Source organism: Saccostrea echinata, unplaced genomic scaffold (assembly GCF_033153115.1).
Source record: "Saccostrea echinata isolate AGI-Se365-2 ecotype Australia unplaced genomic scaffold, CSIRO_AGI_Sech_v1 ptg000058l, whole genome shotgun sequence".
In the NCBI taxonomy this organism is placed as follows: domain Eukaryota; kingdom Metazoa; phylum Mollusca; class Bivalvia; order Ostreida; family Ostreidae; genus Saccostrea; species Saccostrea echinata.
In genome coordinates, this window is record NW_026889807.1 from 1,489,822 (window position 1) to 1,515,665 (window position 25,844).

The 25,844-nt window shown below is 31.7% G+C and overlaps 1 protein-coding gene across 1 annotated transcript in view; it reads left to right on the forward strand.

The window, feature by feature from the left end:
- Window positions 1-25,844, forward strand: part of LOC133174436 (receptor-type tyrosine-protein phosphatase T-like) — a 350,605-nt gene that overhangs the window by 272,148 nt on the left and 52,613 nt on the right. The window contains exon 5 of the mRNA XM_061309561.1: window positions 13,887-14,015. Within this exon, the coding sequence (XP_061165545.1) occupies window positions 13,887-14,015 (129 nt within the window). The remainder of the gene's footprint in view (window positions 1-13,886; window positions 14,016-25,844) is intronic.

Below are 25,844 nucleotides of genomic sequence, written 5' to 3' on the forward strand. Positions count from 1 at the left end.
AGGAAACTAAGCACTTTTTTTCCGTGTCCTAACTAACACTTTTGTTTTAAACAGCATGAATAAACAAAATTACAGTTCTGGTGGACAATAACTTCATATGGCATCACATGAATTGGTAAATACGGACAGAAGGTCAAAGTTCAAGGTCACAATGGTATGTAAAAATTGCCTTTTGTCCCCCGCTTTCACTGAAAGTGGGGGGATATTGATTTGGGTCTGTCTGACTGTCCATCAGTCTGTCTTTCTGTGACACTTTTATTTCAGCCCGATGTCTCGAGAAGCCTTTGAGCTTTTGCAATGAAATTTTGCATTTAAAAAATCCCTGTGGTCTTGGGAAGACTCCCATTGATTTTAAGGTCAAAGGTCAAAGCATGAATACATAAATTCTGTTCAAACACTTTATTTCTGTGCGATATCTCGAGAAGCCTTCAAGCTTTTGCATTGAAATTTTAAAGCACAACTTCCTATGAACTAAAAAAGACCCCTATTGATTTCGAGGTCAAAAGGTCAAAGGTCAATGTAAAAATTTATACATTCTGTTTTTGTGTAAAACTTTCATTTCCGAGTGATATCTCAAAAAAATTTTAAGCTTTTGGAATGAAATTTTATATCATATCTCCCTATGGTCCCGCCCGCTCCTCTTAAAAGTGTCCCGTCCCCCCACCCCCACCACCACCCCTCTAGATCCGTAAATGCTCTTCTTTTTTTTTCCTTAAGCAGGGGACACAGTTTCCCTGAATTAGCTTGTTAATACAGCATTTTTACTTGGATATTGTGAAAGCGTATACACAATTTATTTTACTGAAACCGCATGGTAAATAAATTACATTCTCACCTTTAGCTTGATGCATAATGTGAAAATGCTATGAGAATGTTTTTTTAAGGTCATTTATTGATAAAAATGTTGCCAAGTCAAAATATTGAAAGCCTATACACTTACCATATTGAGTGACTGTATTTAGAGAACTGTGCTACATGCATGTAAAAACACTCTTCTGTTGTTTTTGTAGACTAAGTCCTTGTTCTAAAATGTACATTTTTGACTCTATTCAGCAGCCCGCACTTTTCCGGTGACAGTCAAATTATGTTTTCCTGTGACTTTTTTTCAGAGAAGTTGACAGAAAAAGCCTAAATCCATTTTACTTTGCAATATTATTCTTGAAAACTTGAAAATTTAGAGACATTGATGATAAATATTTCAACCCAAATATGCATGGGTTTACACATAATAGATCTGCTATTTCCCAAAATTTAATCAACAATTATCTGTTGTAAAAATATGCTGGACCTGTTTTTGTGCTTTCGTGAATTTATGTCGGTTGCTAAATTTGAGTTGGTTGCTAAGCTTGATGGAATCGTACACCTTATAGTGTGTAATGTAAACATAATTTCTAAAGTTTATACCGTGAAAATGTTGAAATAAATAATCTGTCCCTGCCTTCTTCCTACGGTTTTCATTTTTTTAAAATGAATAAAGTAACCAATGACCAGGACTTATTCCACCCCTTCCAGGAACCATGTAAAAGCACTTACCCACATCAATTGGTACGAGGCATTTGTAAAAAAAAAAAAAAAAAAAAAAAAAAAAAAAAAAAAATGGATTTCTTGTAAAACGTTAAGAAGCGTTATTTATAAATATTAAATGAAGTGGTTCATTCATAAGTGATTCACCCCTTCCCGCCCCCATTCCGAGGTATAGATTTATTTTTTGTGTAATTTTAGATTTTTTATTTTGGTAGAAAGGGGGGGGGGTCAGAAATTTATTTATGTTTTCATTGTTAATAAAATACATTTAGACTGATTTAATATTAATTTTACTGCTACAAGTTTCAATCTAAATGTATCTTAGTCTAGAGATATAATAAACCGTTAACTTTAAATATGACTCATACAATTTGCATTTCTATGCAACCCCCCACCTCACCCCTATAAAAGTATGATTTTGACAGAAAATAGAAATCAAACAAAACATTTTTATTGTTGGCCTTAACAATTTTTTTATTTTTTTTATTATTGGGTAAAGACCTTTCCTTTAAAGAAAATTCTTGCTTCAGCAACATTATCAACTTACATCACATCATTCAATATAAACTTGATACACCTGCACTTTGTTGTTGCCAAGCCTATTTTTTTATCTGACTTTCAACTTCCAGTTTTGTACGATCATGTAAATGTAGCTAGATTTTAATTATTTAAGGGAGCCGACTGGGGTTTTATTGTGTGAAAACTACTACAGAGAAACTCTTTAATTTTATAGCATATGTACCTTACATTGACTTCAGTATATATGCCAAGTTTAGGGAACATCTACCGTCTTGTTATTTTTTAGGGACAATCTCAAAATAGAGGTACATTTACTATAGGATTATATAGGAAAATACCATTTTTTCGCACTTCGGGGCAAATTATACAAATGCTACTACAGTCTTTTTGCTTAAATTATATTTTTTGATGGGTAATACTATATTGTACATTTTATGCAAGAAACACAAAATTCTACCGTCTGGTTTCCAGAGGGGGCATCTCAAAATGTCAAAAATCATGATATTTTCCTGTTTTTATGGAGTACAACAAAATATGACAGATACCACAGATTTACATAAAAAATACTAAAAATGATTGTGAGATTCTCAATTTCCTGTTTAAAATTTCAAAAGCATCTATTTTATACTTTTTATTCCATGACTTAATTAATGACCCCGCTTTAAGAACTTCGGTTATTCATAACGTCAAAAACACGCTATTACGACGTCTATTTTCCCATCGTTTGAAAAATCGTTTAAAAAATCAGTTATTTAAAAACGTAATTAGATTTTTTTAACCTTAGATTTCCTAAATTTGTTAATTTTTATAAATTAAGTAAAAATAGTTGCTTTAAAAGAGTAAATATGCTTTTTTTTTTACCATGCTGCGCGAAGTATTGCGCAATGAAAACCCCAGTCGGCCCCGTTAAGTAAAATCAAAAGCTTACTTTTCTAACATTATAATTCAGTTTTGTTTTTTTTTTAAAAAGAAACACTGGCTTTTCTGGCTGTTATTCATTGTAATATATCACGTACTCTGACTGAGACACTGTACCTCTTCCTACAACCAATTCATTTCAAATATAATTGTGATATCTTAAGTTTATCTTTTTATCCCCATTTTGAAACTCCTAAGACCTTGAGGCTTAGGCTTCAATATCATGAATGTGCACAGAGCTGATTTCTTGTACCATGTGGTCTTGTACATTTCCCCATTACACATAAAAATTACTCTTTTGCATCCAGGAAATAAACAAAGAGGTTAAAATTTGTATGCACATTAAATAAACAAAAAAAAAAAAAAAAACCACTTGATTTTACTTATGTTGACAATGTAAACACATTCCAATCAGTTTTGTCCAATGATTTTTTTGTCTCTCACATTAAAGAGCTCACAATTATCAAAGGGAGATAATTCAATTTTTAAATGAATTTCTGCTATATTAATCATAGATTTCTCATATTTATAGCCTGAATACCAACAATGTTTTTAAATGACTTTTAAAATCAGATGTCATACTTTTTATTTCTGTGAGTAACATGAATTGAAGTAGCCGCATTCAATTGAATAACATTCCCAAAAATTGCATTTTTTCAGACAAAAAAAACTTTAGACACCGTTTCCATGGTAACTATTCAACATTCATATGATCTAACAATATTTTTGGAGTAGTTTATGAGGTGGTAAATTTTAGCCAAATTTGAAAAAAAATATGTGACTATGCGTGCCACAAAAGTTTAAGTGGTTACAGAGAATGGCTATTAACATCTTATAATAATTACACACCCTAATTAAAACTACAGTCAAGACACGTGAATTTTATAATAACGTTCTTACACTTTACCTCTGGTTTGAAATAAGACTTGAATTTAATGACATTTTTCTCTTCGTGACAGTTCAAGTTTTGAGTGACTTGACGTCATATTCCATTATGACGTCATATCTCGGTGTTTCAGAGAAGTGCCTGCAATAGCATGTTGTCCAATATTTTACAGGAAACTTTAACCTACCAGTGTAGAAAATTCAATATGAAAATATGGCCTTGTAATAAGTATGTAAATAAAAGTCTAAAATGAATTTTTGAAAAAGGGTGAATCAACGTTATTTGTTTTAGAATAGTAAATGTTGATTAGCATTTGTTCTAAAATACTACAATTCTTAAAGCAGAGAAAAAACATTTAGATTTAAAAAATATGAAATTTCTATGTAAGTTTAAACTAAAAGTATATTTCCTTCTCTATTGCGTCTATGATCGTCTGCAATAAATCAAGTAACTTTCATTACATAAGCTTCATTTTCGATTTTTTTTTCTCTGGATAGATAAGCATTGTGATATGCCTGTCATCAAAAAGAAATGATTTTTTTTTTTTAATTCTTGAGAACATGAACTACGACGCCTCAAGCCGGCATATTTTATGAAACGCCTTAGCGTTTATGCATTTGGAAATGTACATCTTCATGGCTAGAATAAGGCTGTCCGTAAAATATCACAATGTACCCGCAGTATTAACTTCTCTGAACTACCTAACTATGTCGCCATAATAGCATATGACCTCAAGTTACTGCAAACCTGAGCTGACAAGGCGGGGAATGTATCATTACTTGTACATTCCTTTCTTATGATATGTAGAAAGTATTTTACGTTTAATTTGAATTCAAGTGTTCTGTAGTTCTTTAAAGCTTCACTGTGCTGTAATGGTAGCAAACATTCGTATTGATATCACATGTTTTTCTCTTATCTCGTATACTGTGTATTCAAAACAATAACAAAAAAGTAGAATGTGAAATGTTCCCCTTTACACCTTAGCAGACAGTGGTAGAATTTATAAATCATGATATATTACACTGGCGCCAATGATTAATAAGGACATATTGAAGATACCCTGTGTAAATCTACAAGGGAAGTATGTTCTTTTACTGAATCTTGATGGGGGATAATATGGTTTATAGCCTATTTTGTATAAATTCAAATGAGGAGTGAAGTATAACTTCATAAATGTGGGTAAGATGAAGTTCTCATGAAGTATTTACTATTACTAAATTCAGATTCGCCCCCAGCACGTTATATGTACAACAGAATACATTTAATTGATTAATGCAACAAAAAAGTGAGCAATAGTTTTGTTTCTCTCTTGTGCCGATGCGATTTTTGTGCAACTTTAAGGAAATATTATAAGTGATCATCACGTGATCACCGAAGTCATTTTTTTTGTATGTTTGTTTAACGTCCTTCCGAGATATTTTTTCACTTATGTTGAGACGCCACCACTCCCCGGAGAAGGGCTGCAAATTTAGACCTGAACTCGGGAAATTAGTCCTTTGAGCAGTGAGGGATCTTTTCGTGCCAATACCAACTGCAACAAGGAATCTGGGTTTAAACGGTCTCATTCGAAAGATCGGTCTTCATGTCCCGCAGTGGGATTCGAACCCGCCACGTAAGGATCAACGACATACTCCACAACTCTCAAAAATGGGTGACTCAAAGTCATGAGACATCACAATAATGCATTATTATGATACATGAAAAAAACTCTCCTTGCAAGTTAGCTTTGCAAAATTATATACATAGATTTAGCATGCTGGTCCCTTGTGGCCCCCTTATTATGTAATATAAGTCCAATTTTTTTTTAATGTATACAGTTGCAAGTCATTAAGATGAACATACTTTGAAATATATTTAGAAACAAATCAGACCTGATTTCTTTTATTTTCTAAATTTCCCTCCGGTTCTTCTAAAGTCACTTCCGTTTGTGAACGGAAGTGCTATAAACACATGCATTATGCAGAGTTACATGTAGCATGTATTGATCATCCCTGAAAGTTTCTATGAAAAATTTTTAATTTTAGGCTTCTTCCGGTTTTGGTGAGCTCTGCTTCCGGTTAAAATGATATGACTTTAAACATTCGTCAAGACTCCATCATTAACGTCTACATTTTATTGAAAATGAAAAAATAAAAAAATGAAATTTGATATTCTAAAACTACTTCAAGTGAACAAGGGAAGTGACGCTCGAAAAAATGAAACCCGTGCTTCACATTTAAAGTTAAGATCTATAATCCCTTAAAGTTTCATTACTGAATCTTTAACCGTTTTTGAGAAAACGCCTGGACAAAATTGCATTTTAAAATCAGTAAATCGGCGGTTATTTGCGACCGGAAGTGAGGTGTGAAAAATGACGTAAAATGGTTCAAATTCATTTCATATATAATCATTTCTGATAGTTTCAAAAAAATCAATTGAGGCGTTCGAATTCTCGAGAAATCGTCCGCACAAAATCGGTAGGAAAAATTATAATAATAATAGTGAAAAAGAAACAACAGAATAGAAAGAAGGTCTTCCGTTGAAGACGGGAGACCTTAACAATAATAAAAGTAATGGGGAAAAAGAAGTAGAACGAAAACAAGAACGTCTTATCTATCATCCCTGAACGTCTCATGATCATACTTTTAACCGTCTTTGAAAGAACGCCTGGACAAGAAATCAATTAAAAAACAGAAAATTAGCCGTAACTCGCAACCGGAAGTGACGTTAGCAAAATAACAAAAAATGATTTCTTCCTGAAAGTTTTGTAGAAATCCGTGGAGTCATTTTTGAAAAATCATCTGCACAGAATAGATAAGAAAAAAATAATAATAACTAAATGAGATCTCGTTGCAAGTAATGAGTAGGTCTTCCGTCCGATTTCTGAGGAAGTAAGTTTAGATCTTGACTGGAATAAGTTGATTTTTGAACAATGATTATAGATGATAGAAATTAGCAACTAAATTCTTCAAAATATAGCGAAAAACACATAAGAGATGAAATATATATAAATTTTTAACAACTTCCAGCTCTTTTTCATTCACTTCCGGTGACCAAAAGTCCTTAAAGTTACTAAAAACGCCATATTGACCGTGTCGGAATTATCCCTGAAAGTCTTGATGTAGGGATAATAATAGGGAAAAAGAAACCGAACGAAAACAATAAGGTCTTGGAGACGGAAGACCTTAATAAGAAACAGAGAAACACAATATGTTCCAAACTTTGTTTGGGAAACATATACATGTATAATGATCAGTAGTCACATTGCATGGGTTTTATTCCCTTTCCTATTTGGGAATATAATCTATCAATGCAAAATAATCTTTAAAATCGAGCCATGTTTTCAGCATTCATCTTTTGGATATGAGATTAATGTTGGAGTCATAAAAATATGTTTGGCGTTCAATTTAAGTATATGAGGAGTCATTAGCTATTCATATAGGAAATAATTCCCTTCCTTCCTCCTTACTCTAAAATCAGTAATAATTTTTTTTGTTTTTTTTTTTTGTTTTTTTTTTTTTGTCAAAACAGTACCTAGAGGGAAGTATGTTATAAGCTATAATATATCAAAAATAATCTGGCTGTCTGTTCATGGCATCAGATTGTGTAAAGTATTCAGTCTACGTTGGTTGCTATTCCTGTAAAGTTTTCTGAAGTTTTTATTAATCTGTTTTTGATGAAGACCTTTTACTTGTTGCTGTCACTTGGGTTTACATATGGTTACAGTAAGTTATATCATTAGCTTATTTTACTTTGAAAATTAAAAATTCCTTATATTTTGAAATGTCTTTTTAAACATTACATGAACTCCTACAGGGAATAGAGCATATCTTAATGGAACGCAAAGTGTATATGCAAATAATGGAAATAAAAAGAAATGTTGTCCTCCACTTTTCGGGTCTTTTAGAAAAGTAGAATAAATATCATTGTCAAGATGTCAAAAATCATAGAATATAAGGAAAGTCTTTTTTTTTCAAGGGTTGGTACATATTGGATATTAAATATGAAAGCCCTTTTCTTTTCTCCTTGTGCTTTATCAAAACCTGTGGACAAAGAGGCATGATATGTATGCTGAGTAAGGCTTTGTCCTCCATCACATTGTGTCTGCCATTAGGAAATGTCAGCATTTTTTTTTTTTTGGTGGGGGGTGGTCATCACGTTAAGTCCGCTTTTTGGGGAAAAAAAATCATCACATTATCTCCGCCCTTTTGAAATTTCCGCCGAAGATCTATAAAAATTCTTATATTTATCATTTTTGTGTGTTCTCTGACATCCAACCTCAAACATGTTACGTAGTTCCGTACAATAAAATATATGTATCTTAAGCCACACTAGTAAGTTGACTACATAAATATATGCAAATATTATAAAAGAAAAAAAAAGACTTTTGTATTTTAATCTATGCAACGCATGACAATGTTGAAATAGGATATATGACTGTATAACCCGTGTTTGCATAGGTGCATGGATATATATATATATATATATATATATATATATATATATATATATATATATATATATATATATATATATATATATATATATATATATATATATATATATATATATATATATATATATATGTGTATGTATGTATGTATGTATATATATATATATGTGACCTTAGTGATGGGATACTTAGAAGATCAATTATATGGGAAAATACCAGAGCTCTTTGATGACGACTTTGATAACTATATTAGAAATAATTGGAAACGATACCTAGACGACTGCTTCAAATTTTGGACCAAGAGTGAGGAAGACTTAAATAAATTCCATTCACTTCTTAAACTTCTTAAAAAACCTTCATGATTCTATACAATTCACAATAGAAAAAAGTCGTGCGGATCGAACTTCCATTTTTAGATCTTCTTATTATAAAGAATAGATCCTTTATCACAACAGACTTGTACTGTAAATCTACGGACACGCATCAGTATTTGGATTTTAGATCGTGCCACCCATCCCACACAAAACGTAGTATCCCGTTTAACACGAAGAATTTGTACTATTATTACAGATAGAACCCAGTATTCTAGACGTTTGGAGGAATTAAAAATAAATCTACGACGACAAAACTATACAATTGATTTAATCAACGCTGGAATAGACAAGGCGTCCAAAATTCCAATGGAGAACCTTAGAAATCCACGTCGTGTAGATGACAACACCATTGACGGGAAAATAGCCTTTGTTGTGACCCATAACCCGCGAAACAGAAATATCCTTATGGACGTTAAAGAGTTTACACAATTTTAGAACAATCGGAAAATATGAAAAGTTTAATACAACCAAATGATATTTTCAATAGTCGACGACAGGCACCCAATCTTAAAAAAATGTTAACAAAGGCCCGTTTTACTACACAGGAGGAAATCCCAATCATTAAAAAATGCGGAGATCCAAGATGCGGAACGTGTACATATTTAGAAGAAGGAAATAGAATCCAACTTAAATCAGGAATGGAAATTCGAACCAACTCACCAATGAGCTGTAAATCCGAAAACGTTATCTACTGTGCAATCTGTCCTTCGTGCAAAGAATTTTATATTGGAGAAACGAGAAAACTAAATGCCCGGGTTCGTATACACAAACAACAAATTAAAGACCCTAGTGTGCGTAATACACCATGTTGTGAACACTTTGCAAAATGCGGCAAAGGAATATTTAGGATTTTCCCTTTTCATAAACTTCCCAATGAAAACGAAAATCTGCGCTTGGCAAAAAGAAGACTACTTTATTAAACTCTTTAAACCAAATCTTAATCGCAAATGATACTTTATTTTATAACATATTGTAAGATTTTATGTATATTATGTGTTAAAGTTAATTCAATATTTCTACATTATCCAATACGGCAACTTTATGCTACCTTGATGTATTATGACGTCACAATGAACGTTTGCTTTTGGACGTAACCAGGTAACCTACCTGACATTTGTATAACTGCCTGAAGAGCCTAACATGGCGAAAGCGTTTCATCCAAAAAAAGAAGAAAAAATATTAATAGTTACAGCCAGAGTATATCAAGTATCAAGTATATTTGTCATTATACGCATTGCACTTGCACGAATGTGCATGCAGTTTTCACTGTGTGTGCTGACCATACATACATCATCTTGTGTAACCAGTTATTATATATTTATATTTTAAGTTTCAAAGCATTTCATCAAAAATATTAAAGTGATGCCTACATTAACCAAAATTTCTAAAGATTATATGACATTGAGGTTTACCTCGGGTCAGTATTAATTATTTACATTCATTTATTTCTATTTTTTATAAAGACTAGTTTGACTTTTTTACTATCTAAAATCAGCATACATTTATTTATACTATTCACATAAAACTTTGATTTGTAATCATTTTGAATGAAAATTAATTTCTTTTGTAGAAAACTTGGCTCTGTAAAAGCCTACATGGCAGCGAGCACCATTTATTGAGGGTAACAGTAAATTTCACTCTAGCAATGCTGTGGACGGATTGAAGACAAACTTCAGGCAATGGGAGATCAGTGTGTGATATCGAAAGATAAACAGGAAATCGTTATCTGGTGGGTAAATTTGACATCCATCTACAGTATACATTATATAAGGATATATTACAGGACTGAAAATAGAGTGTGGAGTAAGTTTGCTTTATTTAAAATATATTATTATCCCATATATATTTAAAACTGTCCTTTTCAGAAGAATTATAGAATACATTAAACCAGTATATACACGTTCTCAAATGTACAAGAGATAAAAGGACACATAAATTTATATAATGTACATGTACTAGTTCAAATTAAAAGAAATAAATCAAAACATCTAGGCTTTTGAAAATGAATCTATCAATTTACCATATACAAATCCAAAAACGCTTTTTACTGTACATTCAAAAACTTTGCATTTAATTGCTTACATAAAATGAATATAGAACATTGTTCTAGTTGTGTACTTAGCTCTCTTTAAGTGTGCTCATTCTTATATCACAAATAAATTGTGTCTAATGATTATGAGATATACTTGAAATCTGATATAGTGTGCTTACGTTATACATGTAAAAACTGAAAAAGACATGCTTGCTTTTCTTAAATAAATTGATTGCTTAAATTGCAGATGCTAAAGATAGCCTTACGGCTAGATTTCTAAGATTTTATGTCTATATATCAAATACAACAAATAGACTTGATGGATATCTGTGTTTCCATGACACAATATACAACAGATCAACTATTCCCGCTGTCGCTAACGTAACATGTACTACGCATGGACAATATGTCATATACTATACTGAGAGACCACAGAATTCAACTTATGCTGATGAGTATTCCGTGAACGCTTTCAATGAATTGTGTGAGGTGGAGGTTTATGGTACGTTCTAGATTCCTTTACAAAAAAAGGGGGGGGGGGCTTGTTATCATATCTTTTGATCACATTAAGACGTTTCATTAGTCTTCTTTTCCTAAATATGTATGCTATAAATTTAACCTTTTCTTCAATGAAATCACATCATATACTGTCACATGCGGATAGAAACAGGTTAACTTTTTATTTTCGAAATTCACATCGTACAGTAGGACATTACTTCTACAATTTTTTGATAGAAACAAAAATGATATTTTAACCTCAAAATATGTTTTACTAAATCGAGATGCTTCTCATACTTTTGAGATAATTGGAATTGAAAGTTAAGGTCATTAATGTATATAATCTATTTGCACAACAACATGTCCATTACGTAAGTTTGGAGAAGGATACCAAAGAATGAGGTGAAATATGGAAAATCATAATATGATTAAATATTAAGTACATATATTAAATATCTACGGCCTGAAAGAAATATGGCTTTGACAAGTTTGTATAAGATAAGAATATGGTTCAGAAGTGAACAGGAGTAAGTTTGGTCAGTTGCGTTGTCTTTAAATAATATACAAACATCAAACATCATAATCGTGGATTTAATTACAAAGTACTTTAAGGAAATAATTTCTTTCCCCTAAACAGTAACCTGATTTTCGGATGTCAAAGATCATGGTCTAATATATTATTAGAAATACTAAATTGTTAATTGTCTTATATTTACATCCACTTAATGTTATCTCCTTTATCTCTTATCAAAACCATGGTTGTTTATCAGTCAGTAAACCTGCTAAGAAAACCAATTACATAGATTTCTTAAAGTGACAGTACGGCGCATCTCATCAAAAACTGACTTGATAAATTTTTCCGACAAGATTTGGAATTTTTTACCAATCACAAATGTATAAACTTTCAGAAAATTACAACTTTCACAATTAAATAATTTTTATTATTTCATTAAAATTAATAGTTATTTATGGGACATAAATTTATACATCGCAACATGTTCGGGGTTCCACATACCATGCTTAGCGTGCATGCGTAGTTTTCATAAACAAAACAACATGGTAAGAGAGGGAAGCCCGGGAGGCCTGCTACATTGACAAAGTCGACCAAAAAGAAAAAGAAACTGAAAATAAACCTTGAAAAAGCAACTTTCCTGACTAAAATTTAGTTTGGGGATTAATATAATCGTTGGATAAAGAAGAAACGGGAACCCGGCGACGCTCACGCAGGGCTCGCGAAGGTTCTACTCGACAGGTTTGTTGATACTTGTTATCATTTCTCATTTTTCCATAGCTTTCAAAGAAAAAAAAATAGTGTAAACTCAACATAAAAATACACCTATGACTTATAAACATTGTTGCCATTTGAAATGGTAATTTTTTTAATTGTGCAGAAAAATATTCTGTTTGACATTTGCCGCGATAACGTATGATTTTGGTGGTTTTTCCTTTCTCGGACCCCAATACACAAAATGTCAACATTTGTACTTTTAATTCTGTTAAATTCGACTAAAATCTTTACGATTATCAATTCAGATTATTTTATCAGAAAGTTATGATAATTTGCTTTTGAGAATTGTTTTTACCTCATATTCATCATAATTGTAAACTCTACAGTGTAGGCACGTGCTGTTTTAGAATTCACGTGGTACAAATAAACAGATCTAAGATTGCTCCAGTTCGAACGAGCTTTGATTTTCCGGCAGATTCTAATTACATTAATTTTGTATGAGGAGAGAATATTTCTGTTTCTCAAAGTGCTTACATCATCTTTATACCTTATTTCTGAATGATATATTGGGTAAAATTGAATGAAAAAGCACACATTTTGCAGCCAAACTGTCATTTTAATAAACGGCTTTTCCATCAATCAAACACACAATAATGACTTCAATAATGTACTGTTTAACGTACTTAATCCTACATTATATAATAATTTACACAGCTATAAAAATAAACAATAAAATGTCTTCCTTTGTTTGTTCTAGGGAAATTAACGTTTCAGCTATTGCAGAAAAAAATTACTTAATCCCCTTACGTGGGTAATGTATTTTTTCTGCAAAAGCTACAACATTATTTCCTGTATTAGCAACTAAAGAAATCATTTTATTGTTTAGACTTATATAGAAACGCTAACAGACATATTGTTAAGTAATGAGAAACGTAGATGTTACGCTGTGAATGTCTTGTAATCAAACACGCAGTGATGCATAGTAAAAGAACCATTGAAAAATAAAATACAAGACCGACTTCGTGTAAAACATTTAATCTTTGATGCATATAAAATGAAAAGAATATGAGGACAATACCTCAATTTAAATAAATTGTAATTTTTTTTTTTTTTGTTTTTGTTTTGTTTTGTTTTTTTTTTGTTTGTTTGTTTTTTTTTTTGTTTTTGTTTTGTTTTTGTTTTGTTTTTGCTTTTGTTTTGTTTTTTTTTTTTTTTTTTGTTTTTGTTTTTGTTTTTTTTTTTTTTTTTGTTAAAGCGAGAAATATAAAAGGAATTCCAATGCATTCAATCTGGAAAAAAAAACATTTTAAATCTACCGTTGCTCTAACAAATAAAGTACTCCCTTGTTTTTTTTTTTTTTTTTTTTTTTTTTTTTTTAGGTATTTTAATTCTAAGTTAGATTATAGAAGTAATCCATTGAATTGTCTTTAATTTTTGTTCATTAAGTGTCACGTTACCATATTGAATTATTTTAGGTTGCGAAATGGGATTTTATGGATCAAATTGTTCTCTTCGCTGTCCCAGCATTTGTCGTAATTGTCACATAGAAACAGGAGAATGTTCATGGTGTAAACCTGGATACCAAGGATATCAGTGTGAAACAGGTCAGAAACTTAAATAATTCTCCTGTTTGACGAAAGCAAATTTTAAGTTGTCTTGAAAGTAAAGGCTATAAAGCATTTAAGTTTCAGTATTTTTCAAAGAGTAATTAATTCATTGGGTAATACAGCTTAAAAATAAACAAATATAATCATTTTTATCAAGGTTACGAGAGTAAAGTCCTTTCCAAAAATAATCTTTCTTGTTCAAATCTCCATTTGTTTGACATTTGAATGGGTATTTTACATAATGCATAATATGTTTGAATCTTTTGTTTAGGTCTTATTCTGATTTTGTTCAAAATAACTATTTATATATTATGCATTTAATAGAATGCAATGATGGCAGTTACAGTACCAACCAGACCCAACCTGACACCTAAGCAGTCCCAGAAAGCAGTCCCCGGGACTGCTTTGGGACCGCTGTGGGACTGCTCTGGGAACGCTGTGGGACTGCTCTGGGACCGCTATGGGACTGCTCTGGGACTGTTGTGGGACTGCTCTAGAAAGCAAACCCAGCAGTCCCAGCAGTCCCTGGGATTGCTTTCGGGGACTGCTTTGTTCACTCATGCGTGAAGAAGGTTCTGAGTGACATGATAGCTCTGCCCCTTGTGTATTCTGAATTTGCAGGCTTCCTGTTGTTGTTTTGTTTACTTTCAGCAGAGAAATGTTTAAGATAAAACAAGGATTTCTTACAAAATTTTAATAAGTAGATATAGTAATACATGTAATTACTAAACGTCTTGTGGGGCTGTTAATTTACACAATTTTAGTCTAGAATGTCAGGAGATGATTTTTAATTATCACTTAAACTTTAATACAGGTGTTTGAAAAAAAAAATTATCTAGGCCTATTTATTTAAATAATGCTGTCAAATTAGTACTGAAAGTTTGCAATAGCACTTAAAAAAAAAAAAAAAAAAAAAAAAATCAAAATAACTTGCCATTTCAGTAAGATATTCAGATGGACATACTGTACTGGATTTTTTTTTCTCAATTGAAAAAGCTAATACCATGCTAGAAAAAAAAAGAGTATTCCATGCTATTTTTTGCCTGCCTCAAACAAAACCTAATACATTGTAATTTATTAAATGATTATGAAGTAAAATTATTTTACCAATCTTCATCACATAAACAATGTGAATAATTATTGGGGGATTTATTTATGAATTACATGTAGTTTTTGATTTATAAACAAGTTAATAAAAGATATATTTATTTTAAAAATAGACGTTTGAAATATCGGGAATTGTGACTTATTTCTTATTTGTTTTGTTGTGTTTACCGGGACGATTAATAAAAAGCAATACAATTGTATAAAATGGTGTCAACACCTGAGGTTTCTATCGCCTTTGGGCATGATTAGCAGAAAGTCAATACATGTTATTTGGGTATCAGTGTTACACTTCACTGAACGTGCTGGTCAGTAATGACACTAATTTCAATCTATGTACTGCAAAAAAATCTTTGTTTCAATAAATTTATTTCGGGATTAATTAATTTTGAACATAATCTTAGGGTTCCATTCGCGTGATTTACAGATGTACGCTCGAACGTTTATATAATAAAACACTTAAAACTGAGTGTTATTGTTTTCTGTTACATACATCTTCGCTAGCCAAGGGTTTCTGATACGCTACTCTCCTCATAAGCCCTTGGCATACGGTGTTAAAAAATGTTGGGATTTTTTTCTCAAGATGTGATTAGAGTTGATCGACATCGTTCGACCAATCAGCAATTGTTTTTTGTAAATTTTTATGACGATATTTGCGTTCGGGATATATCTTGACTCTTTAATCAGCTGTTAATATCGGGAATGAAAAACGCAAGTAATCAAGGATCCGTAAGATAACACGCCATTCTATGAATAGCGATATGGTGTCATCCAATATCTTAAGCTACGTGCAAAATATCTGATTAAGAATCAATACTGAAGATGTAGATTTGCATTTTAACATGTTTAAATAACTAATTAACATAATTCAACACCTTCCTGTTAATTATTCTTTAAAAACATTCTTTTTTAAAATACGCTTCTCAGTCATTCTACGATAAATGAACTAATTCAGAGTAAAAAACATGAAAAAAAAAAAAAACAATTGTTTCAAGTAGCAAAATGAACATCATAATTCCCTAAAGGACCTATCAGTGAACTTGAAAAAAAATAATCGTCCACAAATCTGGTATCGTTAACTTTTTACAACAATTTCAAGATACCATTGATTTTAAGGTAATGTTACGGAAGTTAATGCTTGATCAAGCCTTATTATTTTTTAAATAAAGCTGAATTTGACCAATTTTTCGTCTCTGATGTTCAGTAAAGAACGCTAAAGTATGATTCATGAAGTCTCGCATGAATCCGAATTTAAATAAAATTTTCGGGAAAAATATCGCTACGGAAGTTAATCGTTACGGAAGTTAATTCCTAGCATGAAAGTTAAAATTCTCTTCAATAGTTAAAATCAAAGTTTTTTTTTAGGATATTAAACAAAAGTGTGAAACATTTTGCTCCAAAAATAATCAAAATTTTTATACCTTAAATGCAAAAACTTTCCTGAATTACCGTTACGGAAGTTAAATTTTTAAGAGAGACAACTGTTTTTGTCTAATTCATAAAATGTAATCGTGTAAAATAGCTGACTCGCAGTTAGAATGATATAAGGTTCCGTGGTCACTTTCAGATAAGTTTCAATTCTTTTTGAAGTCTGCATTCTATGCGTGAAATTTAAAACAAAATCGTTACGGAAGTTAATCGATTTTAAGCGACATACTTATAAATTCGCATGAAAGGAGATCTATGCATTTCTTTGCGAGAAGTGGTTTGATTTCTTTTTATATATATAGGATAAAAGTATTTTTTAACATTCATTGCACTCTATTCGGAACGATTTTACGGCTGAAAATTTCATCTTGAAATTTGTATATAAATGAAGCGACATTAAGATTTGCAGTGGAATACGTTTTTCAACATTACATTATGTTCATATCAAAACTTTTATATATATCGGTGAATATTTACAAAACCATGTGTGTATGTTAAGTCTTAGAGTTGAAATCGACCTTTAAATTTATAATTAAGATATTACAACGGTACATTTGCAAGCGACATAAAAAATCTTAATTGATCATGTTTTTGTAGAATGACTGTTTTTATTTCTGTCGATGACGCAATCTGTGCATACCTGGTAAGAATCGTGATCACGTGACGAAAACAATCCCGTCTTTTGTCAGCACAGTATGCCAATGGTTTATGAGGAGAGTAGTCGTATCAGAAATCCTTGGCTAGCAAAGATGTGTTACACATAGAATCTAACAATAATTAAATTGGCAAGTAAGTGAAAATAATCATGACTGAAAAATAATACTCGGCAAAACTTAACAAGGAATTTTTCAAAAGCTCCAATAATTAAGAAAAATGCATTCAGAGTATAGTATGGGAATCGGCCTCGCTCTATAATTATAGGATCTGTTTAAAGCTAATTCTGGTAGAAAATAAACAATTCAAGTTTAATTTTCTATAAAAAATGAATAAATAAATATGGAAACCAATATCAATCACAGAAAAAAATTGATTTATTTTGGTGAAAAATTAAAATACCACATAATTGTGTTTAAATATTCATATTATAAGTAGGTGTGAACGTCTTCTTCGTTCAATAATTATTATTTGTTTCTATATGCATACTATAATTTTCTTAACAGTTCAGAAATGACTGTCGCTTAAGAATTGTAAATATTTGTTGATACTACTCAGAAAGAAATGCATCATCAATTTCAACTGCCTTTTATAGTAACATTGTTTATTGGTAATCTCATTTCTGAGTAAGCTCCGCTCATTAAAATAATCAACCCCGCCCACTGGGACTGCTGGGACTGCTTTTTGGGACTTCTGGGACTGCTTTCTGGGACCGCTGGGACTGCAGGGACCGCTCTGGGACTGCTGTGGGACTGCTTTAGCAGTCCCAGAAAGCAGTCCCCGGGACTACTCTGGGACTCCTCTGTGTCAGGTTGGGTCTGGTTGGTACTGTATGGACAGGATTGTGGAGAGAGTTGTAGAGCTTGCCTGGGATATAAACAATGTCATCACATCAACGGGACATGTCCTGAAGGCTGTGACGCTGGGCTTGAAGGAACATTTTGTAATAAAGGTAACCTTTTAAATATAAAAATTACAAATATTAGACCTGTGCAAAATAATTATTAACATTCCTTTTTGAATATATAACCTTTCAGAGTGTTCAGTCGGAAAATTAGAACAAACCGTGAAATATTTTGTAATGACAAATGTGGCGTACCTAATATGTGTAACGGAACGACAGGAGAGTGTGAAAAAGGATGTCAATCAGGTTGGAAGGATCTTCATTGTAATAAAGGTACATGTGTTTAATAAGCTTGTACTTACTATAATATATTATAGGTATAGCTGTGGAGCCTGCCTTAATTAAAAACAGTGTCATTACATTAATGGTTCATGTCTTCAAGGTTGTGACGCTGGGTTTGAAGGAAACCTTTGTGAATCGGGTAATCCTTTTCGTGAAATGTCATCATGAATGAAATTGTGCATTTTTCATAGGTTATCAACCGATATTTGAAAACATATAAACTGTATAGACAGCCAAACTATATTCAGCCTGATCATGCTGAAATATCTGTCAATATCATAATGGTAGAGTGTTCAGTTGGAAAGTTTGGAAATAACTGTGAACAAGATTGTAATGATAACTGTGGAGTACAGAATAGATGTAACAGAACGACCGGGGAATATGTGGGTGGATGTCAGATTGGATTTGAGGGACTTCAATGCAGTTATGGTATATTGTATTTAACAGTTTAAACTATGTGTTCTTTACTTTATAAAGAGTATGTATGTACTGCATGTTATCATAAGCAATGACTTAATTTCTTGAAAAATATTCCTTTTAAATATTTACTGTTTCTCACACTCTTAAATAACCCCTACGTAAATATATACATAAAATCCATCTTTGGGTATTCGTTGTCAAAAATACACTTTACCAAGCTGTGCTTTCTGAGATTTTTATATATTTTTTTATTCAATGCTCGTGTAAACATAAAAAAATATCAATCATAATAAATTCAAATCCATTTATATCATGTAATGTTGTTTCTTTCATTTTCAATTTTAGGAGGCCACTTTAATATTTTCTGATGTATCTTGATGTGTAGAGTTATGCTGCATGCATATTCTTTTAAGTGTTTCAATTATCCTTCTGAAAATCATTTCGAAAATCAATTCAAAGTTTGATAAATGCATATTTTTATTAAGATATATTTCACATTATATTTACACGTAATTTTTTTATTTTAAAAATATAAAAGTATACTTTTTTTCTTTAACCTTTTTTGATATGATCGATTGAAAATGAATAAAATAGTTTTGAACTTTTCAATTAAACTTCACTTAAAAATGTACCTGTTTTTCTAACATCAAGTGGCTTGGGACTAAATAATTTTGGCATAAAAACTTATTCAAAGACATTATTTACAGGGGATATTTGACCTATACCTTAGAAGAATGTTTGGTAATATACAATTTAACTTTTTTCATTCGAACACATTCTGAAAATATACCCCATCCATTCAAACATGATGCTCATATTATTCAATCTAGAATACTTTTATAATAAACATACATGTCAAAAGTCGAATTTGATGTCGATATCGACAATATCATGTCAATATCGTGTAACTATCGATCCTGATCTGTACTATGAAATTTGAATTACTGGACTCCATATATAAGACTGAGTGTTGTGTCTATATCGTCATTAACGACAGCATCATGACGATATTGTATCTATATCGATCTTGATCTGTAAAATTTATTTTCAAGTTCATGTACAGAATAATTATATAAGACCACAAGCAATGTAAACATTGATTCATATTTGACCTGAATATGTAAATAAAAAGATGGTTAGGGTTTGGTATTGTCAGGGGTAAGGGTTAGGGTTCAGGTCAAGGCGAAGTTTGGTAAAAATATGTCCTGAACAATCATTATTCGATATCGAAACGATATCGCCGAAATCGACTATATCGACAGCAGGGCAAACTTAGTACTCGATAAGTACATGTGTACAAGTTTTGCATAAAAAATGCATGTACAACCACAAATGAAAAATGGCAACGTGACTAAATATCGAAGGTAAATACAACCTTCGTCAATGTAAAGTATTTAAACATAGACACACATATATCACGACAAGGACGGTACCAACCAAGGGTTAAGAAAACTATATTAGCTATCGAAGCAATATCGCCGATAAGGAAATTTTCAAAAAGAGATAGTATTCAAGTAATTGTTAAAAAAAACACAGTATTATTATTCGCGGGGGATAATCCATTGAATAAAAACGTGATTCGATATCGATACGAAAGTATTCTAATATACACATGCGTATAAAGAAAAAAAATAGAGGTTCTCCATAGGCCGTTTAACGAAGCATCCCCGCCACAGTTAATTCTTTAGCCCCAGAGTTAAAAAAATTAGCGACATATGTCCGCCACAGTAAAATATTAGCGCCACATAAAAATCCTTGTCGATCATGAGGATAAATGTATAAATTTATAAATTTAAAAGGGAACTCCAAATTATGTGCTGTGTTTCTAATACTAAACCGATATTTTACTCTAATTATGGCCCATTGTTTGGTTTGCACAACCAATTATCTTCTACACCACGCTGGACTTTACGCATGGATGAAAAGAGACAAGCCTTTTGTTCACACTTCCTGGTAATTGCAAATGATTCTTTTTAACTCTTATTTTTAAAACTATTTAGCTTTACTAAAGATAAAGACGTCTCTAAAATTGCATTTGCACTGTGAGTCATACATCGTAGGTGTATTGTAATTATGTATTGCTGTAATGTTAAAAATAAACGATAGACCAATTAAAATAGCTTTTTATGTCTCCAAACAGATTGTGTGGTTTTAGTTCACAAGTTTCAAGATACTTTAGTCAACGGAGACCAATACTTGCAAATATATAGTGTGACCTACCAGAAATTCCTCTGTCCTGACAATGTAGGTGTATGATTTACATTTTTTAAGCAATTTTTTTTTTTTTTTTTTTTTGAAAAAATAGGTTAAACACTGAAAAATTATCATAACTGGTACTAATATTTTCAAATTATAATAGCTTTTATTTATAATTACATAATTAGTTTGGTGTGTTGGTGGTAAGGGCGGGATGGGGGGTGGAGGGGGGAGAGGATCACAGAACACATATACTGGAAACGTTCTAATTTTTCTTTTACATTATTTTAAATTCGATATATATTTTTTGTTTTTAATTATGCTTGAATTTATATTTCAATTTGCCAAGTATTTAATACATTTTTTTAAAAATTAAACTAGTGATTCAGGAAGAGCTCTTTTTTTCTTTTCATTTATTCAGTGGTTATTTCGCAAATTCGGTCGGGAAAAGACCACGAATATTAGACAGTTAAATTTGAAATGATGGAGAATCTTGAATAATGTAGCAAGCTACAAAAAAAAAAAAACAAAAAAACAAAAAAAAAAAAAAAACAAAAACAAAAACAAAAACAAACAAACAAACAAACAAAAACAAAAACAAAAACAAAAAAAAAAAAACAGTAATCTCTCGATATCGTAACTACATTGTGTCTTGGAAATATTACTCATAATAAATACGGCGAAAACTGTAGTGTTAAATGTCGCCTGCTTTTCTCTTGTTATCATACGAATGGATCTTGTTGAAATGGGTGTGACCAAGGTTTCTAGGGGATTTAATGTTTACAAGGTAACGTATATTTACAAAATATGTTCAGATATAATATTAGCTTTGTTTTCCAAATAAATACTTTTTTTCAAATTTTGCAAAAAAGTGAGTGCAAACTTTTGATAATACACAAAAGTGTCAAAATCACTGCATAAGATACATGTACAAGTTAAGATAAATAAAAAGTATTTTATGATAATTTGTAATACTGACATCTAAATACTGGTGTAACTGATAACTTTCAGAATTCAAAACTCCGATGTAACTGGTTAACTGCAGACTTTTAATATAATTGATCTCTTTCAGAATGTAGTCCATATACTTATGGGTTTTATTGTATGCAAAACTGTAGTGAAAATTGTATATAGAGGACCTGTTACTCTATCTCTGAAAAATGTACAATATATGGGAATAGTATATTGAGCACATCAGTGTGGCATACAAATGTGGCATATCATTAAACTAGCTCCTCCTTTTATGTATTTTATAAAGTTTTATCAATGAAGCACAAAATGACCTTTATTTCACACCCCTTTCAAGGATGAATGACACAAGCAATTTTTTTATCGTAAAAAATTCAAGTCTTTTCGTAATAGAGCCTCTCTCGCTGTTTAGTCAAACAACTGAAAGTCTGGTCAAGTAGAAAAGTGGGAGAATATAGCTTACTTGTTCAATAATTTTGTTGAGTAATTTTAGTAAAATTGAAGTTTTGTTGCTGTAAATTTTCTGAGAAAATTTTCAAAAGGCCAGTTTTATATTTTACACAATTAAAATTTCGATTTCGATTTCCTTTCAAGGAAATATTAATGAAAAAAAAAATAGCGATGTATCTCTTCTGTAAGGTAGATCAGACTATTTGTTTGTGATATGTCTCTTTAAGACTTCCACTGACAACAACGAGGGGAAAAATCAAGGGCATTCAATGCGGGAATCGTTGGAGTGTCGATTGCAATCCTTTTAATTGGCCTCGTGGTGCTTGTATTTTTTTTTTACTTCCGAACTATATATGAAGAACGATTTGTATAACGTATCTCTGTTTATTTTAAAGCATATTGGTATTGAATTTATCTAGTACTTCAAATTATTACATCATCATTTTCTTACAATTATTTATTTACAAAATAGGCGTTATCTACTTAAAGGTATGGAGGACAAGCAACAGACCAAAAAGACAGTATACTGTGAGATACATAGTAGTTGGTCATGAATGAGTTCGCAAAATTGCAGCGTCGTTCGTGTTACCATTTCCGCTTCAAATGTTTGGTGGAAATGTCTGTCAAGAAATATGATCATATCACATTCAATTTTATCCGAATAAATAGTTTTTTCAAATTTTGAAACTGTTTGTGTTATTTTTCTGGATCATCTTTCTTTTATAAACAAATTGTCTTCTGCATAGAAACGATGACTCCTCATGGAAAAGAATTGACAACTGCACAGAGAGAAATTATTACATGTATATCTCTGTCAAATAACAGATTTTCGAGTTACAAAATCCAATAGCTGCCAAATATGAACAGTAGAACTGTCCAGAAACTTTTGAAATGGGTGAGCGAGAGACAAAGCATAGAAAACAAACAGCGAAGTGGAGGTAAGAAAAAAGACAACGCCGAGGGAAGACAGAATATTATTCAGACGGGTAAAAGAAAACATAAGACAGACGGTAAAAGACTTAACAAATAGATTTAACAATTTCACAGGATATACAGTACCAATCAGACCCAACCTGACACAAAGCAGTCCCAGAGCAGTCCCGGGGACTGCTTTCTGGGACTGCTCTGGGACTGCTAAAGCAGTCCCAGAGCAGTCCCACAGCGGTCCCAGAGCAGTCCCACAGCGGTCCCAGAGCAGTCCCAGCGGTCCCAGAAAGCAGTCCCAGCAGTCCCAGAAAGCAGTCCCAGCAGTCCCAGTGGGCGGGGTTAATTAATTTAATGGGTGGAGCTTACTCAGAAATGAGATTACCAATAAACAATGTAACTATAAAAGGCAGTTGAAATTGATGATCCATTTCTTTCTGAGCAGTATCACTTCCCATGCGACAGTCATTTTTAACTGTTAAGAAAATCACACTACGCGTATAGAAACAGATAATAAATATTGAACAAAGAAGACGTTCACACCTATAAATAACATGAATATTTAAACACAGTTTTGTGGTATATTAATTTTTCATCAAAATAAATCAATTTCTAAATTACTGTGATTGATATTGGTTTCCATATTTATTTATTTATTATTATTTTTTTTTATAGATAATTAAGCTTGAGTTATTTATTTTCTATCAAAACTAGCTTTAAATAGGCCTTATAATTATAGAGCAAGGCCGATTTCCATACTATACTCTGAATGCAGTTTTCTTAAGTACTGGAGCTTTTGAAAAATTCTTTGTGTATTATATTTCAGTCATGGTTATTTTCACTGACTTGCCAATTTAATTAACGTTAAATTATCTATGTAACAGAAAACAATAATACTTTTATTTTATAAACGTTTGAGTGTACATCTGTAAATCACGCGAATGAAACCCTCAGATTATGTTCAAAATTGAATAATCCAAAAATAAATTTATACACATTTATTGAAACGAAGATTTTTTGCAGTACATAGATTGAAATTAGTGTTATTGTTGACCAGCATGTTCAGTGATGTGTAACACTGATACCAAAATAACATGCATTGACTTTCTGCTAATCATGCCCGAAGGCGATTGAAACTTCAGGTGTTGACACCATTTTATACATTTGTATTGCTTTTTATTAATCGGCCAGGAAAACACAAACAAAACAAATAAGAAATAAGTCACAATTCCCGATATTTTAAAATGTTTATGAATTTACTCTTTTAATTACTTGTTTATAAATCAAAAACAAATTCATAAATAAATCCCCCAATAATTGTTCACAAACATAATTTTTTAAATGACTGAAGAATGGTAGAATAATTTTATTTCATGGTCATTTAATAAATTATTAGGTTTTATTTGAGGGCGGTAAAAAATAGCATGGAATGCTCTTTTTTAGCATGCATATGGTTTTAGCTTTTTCAATTTAAAAAAAAATCCAGTACAGTACGTCCCTCTGAATGTCTTATTGTAATGACAAGTTTGTTTGTTTTTTTTTTTTTTTTGTTTGTTTGTTTGTTTTTAAATAGTGCTAATGCAAACTTTGAGTACATTCCGTAACTTGACAGCATTAATTAATTAAATAGGCCTCGATATTTTTTTTTTTTTTCAATCACCTGTATTAAAGTTTAAATTATCATTAATTAATTAAATAGACCTAGCTAGATATATATATATTTTTTTCAAACACCTGTATTAAAGTTTAATTTAAAGGATAAAAGTCATCTCCTGACTTCCCTTTTAACTACTTTAATTTTTTAAAATTAATTCTAGACTACAATTGTGTAAATTTACATCCCCTGAAGACATTTGGTAATCACATGTATATCTATCTCTACTTTTTAAAATGTTGCAAAAAATCCTTGGTTTTTTTAATTCTTTATCTTAAACACCTCTGTGCTGAAAGTAAACAAAACAACAACAGGGAGCTGCAAATTCAGAATACACAAGGGGCGGAGCTATCATGTCACTCAGAACCTTTTTCATGCATGAGTGAACAAAGCAGTCCCAGAAAGCAGTCCCAGGGACTGCTGGGACTGCTGGGTCTGCTTTCTAGAGCAGTCCCAGAGCAGTCCCACAGCGGTCCCAGAGCAGTCCCACAGCAGTCCCAGAGCGGTCCCAAAGCAGTCCCGGGGACTGCTTTCTGGGACTGCTTAGGTGTCAGGTTGGGTCTGGTTGGTACTGTATTGTGTCTGTAAGAATTATTAGAATACGACTTTGTGCGGATGGCTATAAACGATGTGTGGTTTCCAAACGGATTACCGTTTCTCGTGTAAACCGAGAGCGGCGGACAAGGTTTTGTAGACAAAAATTGACATGAACTGTTCGGGGAAATTGGTACAGGGTCATCTTTAGTGTTGAAACTAAAATTATCCTAGGGAACAATAACAAAGTATACGTTTGGAGGAAGCCTGAGGAACTTTTAAGACCTAAATGCCTGAGTGAGTTTGG